Genomic DNA, 11,457 nt, shown 5'->3' with positions numbered 1-11,457 from the left:
CACGATAGTTGGACTTGGGATTACTTATAAAATTAGAATTCTAAAAACAATCAAATTGTTGGGCCACCGAAGCAAAGTAAAGAGACACTGGATTTTTGACTAGATCAACAAATATAACTCTTACTTAATTTCGGATCATTGTTTAAGACAAAGATAAAATGATAGTTTAATTATTATTCTCCTGTAACTTTTTTTTTTCTTTTCCTTTGTCCCTTCTGCTTCATCTACTTCTTATTATTATTTGTTTAATTTGGTGTACCATGAAACGTTAACTGTTTATTGAGAAATTGCCTCAACTGTCACCTTGTGATAAGTTTTTTTTAATTGTTTATTGAGAAATTGTCTCAATTGTCACTATTTGATAAGTTTTTTTTTAAAATTTTCCACCAAAAGTTTAATTTGACCGAAAATATTACTAAGCCACTTATACATATATAATTTTACCTTCAACTATTGATGTCAATAATTTATGTCAATTTTTTACATAAATATCAATAATAGATGTCGATTGTTGATATATATGTCAACAAACAAAGCACCATAAATTCACAGATGTCAATTGTTAACATCTATGTCAACAATAGATATCAATTGTTGACATCATATTAAAGGTAAAATTGTATTTGTACAAGTAACTAACTAACATTTTTGACCAAATTAAATTTTTGATGAAAAATTGAAAAAAAACTTATCAAATAGTGGTAGTTGATGTATTCCGCTGTTTATTTGTCTTTTTTACTCTTTTAGCCATCAAGTTATGTAATCGCTTAGATGAGTTCAATAAATATCCCTTTGGATTCATTATAGCAAGAAGGAACAAGAACGTGGTTTGTTTGTAAAAAAGGCAATAATACAATCACAGATCACGGACTTAAATGTTATCTGTGGGTGGAGAAAAATAAAAAAAATAATATAGCTTTCAACAAAAACGGGGCGATATATAAACAAGTTGCGTTTTTGGACACCGAGTGAACAAAGGAATCTTTTGATTTGCTTTTCAACGTTATGTTTTTTTGGTAGAAATTTCAACGTCAATTATGCGTCTCATTTAGCAGTCTTCTTTGTCTGCCTACTCAATTCCAAGGTACGGTTTTCTAAATTCATGTATTTATCTTTTAGTATATAGACCTTTTTTTTCCTTCTTAAAGTATGTGTCTTTTTGTGACAATCTTTTACCAAAATTATATAGAGTGGTCCTCTGTGTATGTGTTTTGATTTTATTTGCTTTAATTCCATTTACTTAATGAAGGACTGTGTCTGTAATCCAAAAGATAACATGAGTTAGAAAAGAATTGGTTGCACAAGTGTATTTAATACAACGCATTAATTTATAATAAGGGGTGGGTTGGTAAATTTGCAGTGGCACATCGTAGAAGAAAAAAGAAATACTATTTTGTTTTTTGAAAGTGGCTTTGTGTGCTAAAATAAGCTTTTGATTTTGCTATTTCTCACAGTCAGGTCTCCACTGCTCTCAAAAGTCAGTTTTCGTTGTATCATTACGTTCCTTACCTTTCAAAGTCTTTGGTAATGTTTGGTATTCCTCTCAAAAACAATTTTTTAGTTTTTGAGTTGAAAAAATTGAAAACATGTTTGGTTTAAGTTTTTGAAAAAAAATTTCAAAAATTTTTGAAGTTGTTTTGTAAAAGAGTAAAGAAAACTGAAAACAAATAAAATGTGTTTTTGGAAAAAAATTTCTTCTATTCTCTCATCGTTCTCCTCATCTTCTCTTTTCATTCTTTCAAAAACAAAAATGAAAACTATACCAAACACTTTTTTCAGTTTTTTCACTTTCTCAAAAACAAAAATGAAAACTGTACCAAACAGCTTTTTGAAAACAATTGCAAAATAATTTTTCAATACAACTACAAAAACTAGAAAATAGAAAACAAAAACTTTTTGAGTTAACTACCAAACACAACCTTTGTTTCCGTGTCTTTTCCCCCAGGTTTTCCCTTTTCGTTGAGTAATACCAGAACGGCACTCAGAAATATATTATATAAGACCTCCCAATTTCCCAAGACAACAATTTTTTTAATCCGAGATATTTCATTCAAAATAAAGAGCTACTCAACTTACAAGGAAAATAAAATTCCATAATTAAATCAACTAGAACAATCAAATGAGGTGTCGCCTAAAAACCAACGAGACCTAAGCGCAAAAGTGAACTTACTCGGGATACACCAAAACACCTCCCTATCTCGAAACCGGAGAATAACTCTTACAAATCCAAGATCAACGAACATAAACGTCAACCAAACAAATACCCGCTAATGTATGTCGTCCAACCCCCAAACAAAAGACCATGTCCTCGAGTCCGAGACCTGTGGATTATGCAGAAACTCGCAGCGGGTAATTGAGTCAATGATTTCGGCGAACAACTCGAAACCATCTCCTTCCAAATCGTATGCCCGAAGTTCCGAAGAAACCTCGCGAATTTTTTTTATTTTATTTTATTTTATTTTATTTTATTTTTTTACTTATTTATTATTTTTTTTTCTTCTGATTTTAGGTCGGAATTGTGTGTCGAATCCTAACAAATGGTATCAGAGCTCTGGCTTGAGTTGCGATTCAAAAAACGATGGGAGGCGAAGAAGGCGGAGCACACAGAATCGATAAATTCGATCGTACCCATTACGCGTTCTGGAGGATGCAAAACGAGGATTACCTGTACGACAGAAAGTTTCATCTACCCTTGAGCGCAAAGCCAGAGACGATGGACGAGGCGGAATGGAACATTCTCGACTGACAGGTTATGGGAGTCATTCGACTGACGTTGTCGAAGAACGTTGCTCACAACGTGGCGAAGAAGAAGACCACGGCGGGGATGATGAAGGTGCTGTTCGACATGTACGAGAAATCTTCGGCGAACAACTAGGCGTTTCTCATGAAGAAGTTATTCCACTTGAAGATGGATGATGACGTCCAGAGTAGTGGCCCATGTGAACAAATTAGTGAATTTGTTCACATTCATTAATAAGTGATTAGTTTATAATTTAGTAATTAGTTAGTAGATTATTTATTAATTAGTGATTAGTTTAAAATTTATTAATTAGTTAGTAGTTTATTTATTAATTAGTTAGTAGTTTATAATTTAGTAATTAGTTAGTAGATTATTTATTAATTAGTGATTAGTTTATAATTTATTAATTAGTTAGTAGTTTATTTATTAATTAGTTAGTAGTTTATTTATTAATTAGTGATTAGTTTATAATTTATTAATTAGTTAGTAGTTTATTTATTAATTAGTGATTAGTTTATAATTTATAATTAGTTAGTAGGTAGTAGCTAGTTTATAATTATTCATTTAAGTTCGAACGTCCTGAGCGTGCCGATCATCCCGCACCTCCCGCTCGTCCCGATCATCCCGCACCTCTCGCTCCTCCCGATCATCCCGCTCTGTGGGTTTTGACGGAGGATATGTGGAATCAAATTATATATTCTCAGGCGACCGTCTTGAGAGTTCTGAGTACGAACGGTCGCAGACTAGAGAGAATGAGGCGAGACCAGGTTAGTTTTAATTTTCATTTAATAAATAAGTTTCTAATCAGTCGTTTCTATAAATGTTTAGTTTCTTATTTAGTCTTTTGTGTCATCAGCTTATAGATTGCCATGTTTGAGAAGATAAACGTCATGTTCGAGGACGTGACGGGTTTACCTCCGGGACCGTTACCGACTACGCAAGCTGGTTCACGCCGTCGACATCGATCGCGTAGTCCTCCTCCTCCTGATCCTCCTGGTCCTCCTAGTCCTCCTAGTCCTCCTTCTCCTCCTCCTTCGGCGGCTCGATGTATCAGAAAAGACGCTCCAACTGTCAACCATAGCGCAGAAGAGGCTGAGGCTGGAAAGAGACTCGGTACGAATGCCATCTCAGAAGCGTCACCGATTCACTGACCCGACGCGGCCGAAATACTCCTCAGAGGTACGGGTAACGCCGTTCAGACCTTTGAAGGAACCAAAAACTTATGATTTCAATGACTGCGTGAAGTGGACCCGCACTTCTAAACTTAAGGGGAAGTTCTTGGGCCGAGTTTATGTGAAGGTCGCCGATGTGGAGACCGAGTTCTTCAAGCTCCTATTGAAAAATGGAAAATGGCTAATAGATACGGTAAGTCGAATTACATTGCTTTGGATACGTTTGTAAATAAAAAGTTAATTATTATGTTTGTTGTTTCATACACGATCACAACATATTGATGCTATTCTGGATATGCTTCGGAGACACCAACGACAGTATGCGGAGTATCGTCAAGTCGTATGTGTCATGGATACCCGGTGGGTCCAAAACATATACGGTCGTTATACGAAGCAAGAGGAGAACAAGAAGATAGCCACTGAACAAGGCACAGAGGTGGAGCTCGTAGAATGGGATCACATAGTCGTGTTAGACCCGATGACTGGTTGCAGAGATTCCCAAGTCATTCTGTGGACTAGAGCGCGAGAGATTTTGTATGTCATCAACTTCAAGAACATGCATTGGTTAACGTTCCGGGTCAATCTCCAAGAGTGGACCATAACCGTCTTGGATTACCAGAAAGATATTGTGCATATGCAACACAATTCAGTTGATTTCAACATGATGATGGAGGTTAGTAAAATTTAAAATACTCTACTGAACTTAATGTTTATTATCTTACATTATTATGTTAACGTAGAATTGGAGTCGAGCGTTACCGGCGATTATGGCAGAGTCGGGGATGTTCAGCGAGCATCCGAGGGCGGAGCGAGAGCTAAATGGCGACCAAATTCGACTTCCACCGTTCCTATGGCTAGTCGACCAAAACGTGCCACAATGTGTGACAAGGTATGTAATTTGAATAACAACAAGATTAAGAGTTTTTTGTGTATAAATTTTGTGGTTTTATCTTTCAGTAGTGATTGCGGGATGTTTGCAATCAAGTATGTGGAGCACATCCTTGTTGACGCGGGGTTCGATACACTTCTAAGCGAGAAGATGATGACGTTCAAGAAGAAATGGTCGACCGACTTATTTTTCCAATTAGAAGCGCGATGAAATGTATTGATGTGTACTAATATAAAGTTTTTGATGTGTATTGACATTAAATATTTGGATATTTTTATGTCATTAAATATTTTAAAAGTTTATGTTAATGTTCGCAATGAAATTAAATAATAAATAGTAAATATAAATATAAATATAAATATAAAAATAAACATATATATGAACATGAACTTCACATTAAACTACAAATATTCAACAAAACACGTACAAAAGTTGTCAACATAAAAATACATACGTCATAAATTCAAAACAAACAAAATAAAAGATAAATGTTTTCACTCTCTCCAAGTGCATGTCTTCTTGTTATGGCCCATACCACCACATTTACCACATTTGCGGTGAATAACAACTTTTTCGCCTTGCGAAGGGTATCGATTGACCCTCCACCTTCCTTGTTTACTTTTCTTCGGTCGACCGGCTTGTTTCTTTTCAATTGGTTCTGACACCTTCATGTTCTTTATGTCATCCAGAACATTCCACTAATCTTCATTCCCAACAGGATATATGGATTCCTTGTACATCTCAATCCATGTCTCCTTCAAATAGAAAGGACTACACAAAGAATAGATGTCGACAGGGGATTTCAAGTAGTTGTGGTAGCCCGCACGTGCATGTCTTTCTCAACAAATCAACATCAAAGTCACCTCTCTCGTCTTTAACATGACATTCATACATACTGAGTCCATAGGTATTGACGAATTGTGCCTTGCCATTTAGATGAGCGAGATTGTCTTGAAACTTCGGAGACAGTCTTGTATCACATTTCCTAGCCATTTCTTCTCGATAAAAAAATCACGTTTGAAGTGTGAATCTAATAAACTCAAGTAACGTGGTAATGAGAAACGTTCTAGCATTCATCTTCTTATTGTTGAAGCTTTCTGCATTATTACTTGTCATTATATCGTACCTATACAAATAGTTACATATTAGCGATGTTTTATATCTAGTTAAAACACTTGTAATGACAAAATGAAGAGTTTGTGTTTTACAGTTTCCCAGGGAAAAATGCTCTTGCCCACCGGTCAAAACAGACTTCCTCTAGATACTTAGCCATCTCGACATCTTTCCTTCTCAATTTCCGAAAATGAGCTTCGAAAGCGGTCTTATTGAAAGCATAAGCGGCGACATTCAGGTCGATGCCACAATGACCGGTCTTGAATTTATGTTGGACATTTAGTTTTAGATGATGGTAGCATGCTCCGTGAGGGATACCAGGGAACACCACTTCGAGACCATGTATGATGCTAACATATCGATCGGATATGAACGCCAACTCTTCAACGTCTTTACCGATAACTTCTCTCAACTTTCTCAAAAACCAAATCCATGAAGCATGACACTCGCTATCTACTACCCCGAATGCAAGTGGATATAATTGTGAATTAGCATCCATCGCAATTGCGTACAGCAACTGTCCACCGTATTTTGTCTTAAAAAATGAACCGTCTAATGATATCACCGGTCGACAAGTCTTGAATTCTCTACGACACGCCCCAATAGAAAAGAACGCGTACTTGAATCTATTGCCATCTTTCACAAACGCAGTCAGAGTCCCAGGGTTCTTCCGCTCCAACATGTATAGCCAAGATGGTAACTTCTGATAAGATTCTTCTGGTGTACCCCTTACGTATGAAATTGCTTTCTCCCTGGTTCTCCAAGCTTTCAAGTACGAGATGTCAACACCCCATCTTGTCTTGACTTCCTCTCTTACGTTATATGTCGAATACTCAGCCATGGAGCTAATACTATACTTCTTTTTAAAGATGTGCCCAATAACCCAAGGTGTAGCTCCTCTATGCCCTTCTGTTCGAACCACACGCGCGCAAGAATGTCTACTCTCGTACGACGTAATCTGCCACATATCAGACCACTGCACAACACCCCTCAGCTTCCATGTGCACATCTCATTTTTGAATATGACATACCATCTCCTTTTCGAAGACGATTTCACTCTAAACTCGAAATTATTTTTTAGAGCAAAAACATGAATCTCTTGCTTCATCTGTTTCTTGGACTCAAACTCCTTCCCAAGGAATATATCTTCTGTGATACCTATTGCATTCAACGGTTATAATACATATAACATAATAATTTTCATTTAAGAATATAAGTACATCTCATTCTTATTACATGTGGAAGAATTTTGCAACTGACTTGGACCGTCATTATGTTCTTCCTTGACAAAATCATCGGTTGTGAAGTCGGAGGCTTTCCATGAGTAAGACATGCAATCCGTTGGTGATACAACTTTATGAGGGTCACGTGATGGTTCACCCTGTCCCTATGATACAAAATCTTCATATTCTTCAGTGTTTGCGAACTCTTCAAATTATGTTCCTTTGTCACTGTTGTGTCCATCATCTCTGTCAAACTTGTCTTCATCACCCCCGTCACTTTTGTGTTCATCATGTCGATTGTTGTGGTGGTAGTCATATCTGTCACGCTTGTATACTTCATCGTCTCAGTCATCTATTCGACTGTTGAACACAGGATTATCATCTCGGTCATTGGTAATCAGATTATGTCGTCTCTTTTTGAGCTCAACGCGAGGCAATTCTTCATTCATCACATTTTTCCCTTTATCTACTCTTTTTGGAGTTAACGCTATGATTTCTTTCGATACCAAAGTTACATAAAGTGCATAACTTCTACGACTTTTATTCTTCGTATAATACTTAACGTCAATATCGTCGTTCAACAAAGCAGGCTCAATCGTCATATTACCCGTGTCATATGTAACTTCAAACTTTAAGTGATACTTTGGTCTATCTATATCGACTCTCTTGTACACCTTGTCGACTAACTCCATATACGTTGTCTCTTTCGAAACTTCAAGTGGAAATGTTCTCACTTTTTTTGAACACGTATAAATGTCCATTTCTCTCCCACGTGTTGTTAACCATCAATAAAACTGCAAGAAATATCACAAAAATACATTATATTACATTAAACTTCGATTTTTCCAAACTCATCGGAATTGGTCTGAGAGGTCGGAAACTGTCGGAAATGGTTGGAATCCATCGGATTCGGTCGAAAACTGTCGGAATATGTCGGAATTGGTCGGAATTGGTCGGAATTTCTGCTTGAATTTCATCGAAATTTTTACATGAATTTCATCCGAAAAGGTCGGATTTCATCGGAAATAACGTCAAATTCCGGAAAGTTTAACCTACATCTACCAACTTTATTTATTCTTCACAAACTATATGACTAAAGCTATACAAGATGAATGAAGAAGCATACTTGCCCATTTTAAAGGAATTCAACCAATTGGATACGCGAAATGATGAGAAAATGAGAGAGAATGAGAGATTTTCAATAAGTAAAGAATGAATTTTTTCAGTTGTGTTATATGGTCTTGCAAGGTATTTTCGTCCAAAATTGATACAAAAGTCCAATTTTGGATATTTTTAAAATAGCGGGTTTAATTGAGATATTTTCATTACTTTCGGATCTAAAAAATGAAATTTCTCATTTACAATATAACATTAGTCGTAGACACGTGTACCAGCTAAAAACACGACTAACTGAATCACAACTGAATATGTAACAACAAAAAAGAAACAGTTTTTCTGCAAATTGACCGTTACATCTTCATGGACAACAAGGCAACATGTTGGAGTTTTTATTTTTATTTTTTATTATTTCGAGATCTTGTGCGTTGTTTGAGTGACAGAGATCTGAAATAATTTCTTTTTTTTTGTTGAGAAAAAAGACTTTTGTACTTGTATCTACAACGTGAGAATTCATCTCATTGAGAATTCATGCAGTGGCTGATTTTGATATGAATCCTTCAACGGTCATCTTCTAACTAGAAAGGTATTCAAGATTTGTTGTTAACTCCGTTTCAGGCTCAACTGTTTACATTTGCTTGGTAATCGAATCTTAGCAGACATTAAAAATAACACGACGAACCCAAATAGTTTGACTTAACTCTAACCTCTCACTTAATATAGGAAACATACTTTGAAGCTCAACCAATTATTCAAAAGAATATTGATCATTTACACATCTACACTCAAAACATGAAACATGCTCTTAGATTAAAGCAGAAATGACAGCACGCACGTATTGCGAGTACAACCACTCTAACTTCTTCTCAAATTAGCCTATTGATCAATTGATACACTTCACCAATCTCTGTTTGGAATTTGTTAAACATGTATCTCTCTCTGCCATCGCCAAGAATTGGCTACAATAAATTAATGTCATTAAGAAATTGCCACGTTTCCATTTTGCTACGATCAAATCAATGCAGCGAATAGAAATTTATAAACAGAACTAGTTTTACAGCTGATATATCTACTCTAAAATATCATATCTTGCTTCTTTCCTGAAACAACAAATCGATTAAATCACCTAAAAAGAATTTGTAAAAAATACTAGTAAATAATATAATACGATGAATGTATAGATGAAAAATATATAAATTAAGATATCATATATGTCACATGTCACGCAGTGGGACGGAGCCAGAGAAGCTCAAAGCTAATTTGAAAAAAAAAAAGTTCCAGAAGAGGTTAATTCGTAAATTTTCAAAAAAAAAAAACAAAAAAAAAGTGCAAAAAAATTTGAGGGGGGAGGCTCGGCTTACTATAGCTCCGTCCCTGATGCCATGCATATATGTTGTATGAAAAAAGGAGAATGATGAACGAGGAATTAGGGCTCCCGGCGGCTGCGGGGTCGAACAATCCGGCTCAAGCCGACGAGGACGTCGACGATGGCGGCTTCGGTCTTTTCCAAATCAGAGAAGAAGAGTGTCTGAGCCAACAAGACGGAGGCGGGGTTTCGCTGGAATCCGCCATGCTGGCGCTCGAGGTTCCTCTCAGCCTGCCAGGCCAGAGTGTCGTGGGCGACGGGAGCCAGCCACTGCATGGTGCCCTCGACATTGCGGTGCCCGGCCTCCTCGGCGGCCCTTCTGTCCTTCCGCACGCGCTCTGCCACGCGGCGCTGCAGCCCCAGCGGGAGCATCTCGTAGAGCCCCGCGCGGGTGTCCTCGCTCACGCTCTCTGGCGAGATCAGGCACCCCTCGGCCGCGGCGATCAGGGAGGCGTACCGCGACGCCATCCCCGAGGCGCCCACCGTCCCCGGGCCCGCCATCCTGGCCACCTCCCACCTCGCGATCCTCTCCAGCACCGCGGAGCCGCGCCCCGACCCCCACTTGCGGTTGCGCTGGTGGAACCGCCGGTCCTCGAGGAGGCACGCGTAGGGCCCGTCGCCGCGCCGGGGAGGGCTCCTGGTCCGCGCCGCCGTGGTCGAGACCAGCGGGGAGAACACGGCGGCGATGCGCACGAACACCACGCAGACGACGCGCGCCATGAGCCCCACGCTCTCGTCGTGGCTCGCGTTCCACAGCGAGGCCTGCCGCAGGTTCTCCACGCGCGTGCGGAGGAAGCCCACCTTCTCCCGGACGAGGCTGAAGCCGTCGCCGCCACGCCACCGGCTGATCCGCTCCAGCTGGGCGAGCGACTCGAGAGCGGAGTGCAGGGACGCGGTGGAGCGGACAAGCCGGTCCATGCGCTCCACGATCCGGTCGACGGCGGTGGAGCCGAACTCGAGCCGTAGGGACCGCGGGTGGAGGACGCCCAGCTTCACGTCCGCGTACACGAGGTCGAACCGCATCAGGCACGGGTTCGTGCATCTGCGGCTGAGGCGCGCCGCCGTGTCTGCTGCGGAGTCGAGCTCGCCGATGAGCTCCGAGCAGGCCAGGAGGAGGAGCAGGCCCTCGTCTCCGGAGGTCAAGCGAGCCACGCCGCAGGACCCTGTGAGGTCGGCCCGGAGACGCCGGATGTCGGAGTCGGAGAGGGCTCTGTAGAGGGAGACCAGTCGGGCCATCGCCCGGGCCGCCTCGAACCCCAGAATGCCCAGCGTTGCCGGTGGTGGCTTCTGTTGCTGCTTTGGTCGTCGACGGGACAGCCACACGGGCATCGCCGTTGAATGTAACTGCGTCTGTTTTTAATTGAATTGAATGTAACTGTTTTTCTTTCTTTCTATGTCTATTTCTGTTTGTATATATGATATATGTATGCATGGGTTGGGATTGTATTGCGGGGTTTTGGAGATTTGGTTTCATATTAATACTCTTTTTTCATGTAGACACGGAACTAGAAGTTGAGATGTTTTAAAAACGATTTTTAAACTGAAACAGTTTGTGCCTATCATTGGAATGTCGACCAAACAACAATTCTCTTTCAAATTTGCATAGTTTATGCTCTTGCATCTAATATCAGGTCTACCTTGGGTAATGATTTTATTTATTTATTTTAAATATGTTAGATGATTATATTACTTATAATTCATGGTGAACTCCATAACCTTCGAAGGAAAGGGAATAAATCGAATACAAATTTACCGTCTGTTAATACAAATTTACCACTATGGAAATCATTATTCAGAGGGTCAAATTTTTTATTTATGCATTATTACAAGAGTCGAAG

General features: G+C 39.3%; 1 protein-coding gene across 1 annotated transcript; it reads right to left on the bottom strand.

The window, feature by feature from the left end:
- Window positions 1-9,679: 9,679 nt before the first annotated feature.
- Window positions 9,680-10,948, bottom strand: LOC149404393 (protein PSK SIMULATOR 1-like). The gene has a single exon (XM_089607510.1). The coding sequence runs from the start codon at window positions 10,946-10,948 to the stop codon at window positions 9,680-9,682; it is 1,269 nt and encodes a 422-aa protein (XP_089463636.1).
- Between the last annotated feature and the right edge of the window lie 509 nt (window positions 10,949-11,457).

Source organism: Urtica dioica, chromosome 2, assembly GCF_054948205.1.
Source record: "Urtica dioica subsp. dioica isolate 48M chromosome 2, U.dioica_male_clone48M_v1_H2, whole genome shotgun sequence".
NCBI lineage: Eukaryota > Viridiplantae > Streptophyta > Magnoliopsida > Rosales > Urticaceae > Urtica > Urtica dioica.
The sequence above is the reverse complement of the archived record's forward strand: the minus strand, read 5'-3'. Positions and strand labels throughout refer to the sequence as shown.

Bases quoted from the DNA above. Each gene is read 5' to 3' on its own strand.
- LOC149404393 (XM_089607510.1), bottom strand. From the start codon at position 10,948: ATGCCCGTGTGGCTGTCCCGTCGACGACCAAAGCAGCAACAGAAGCCA.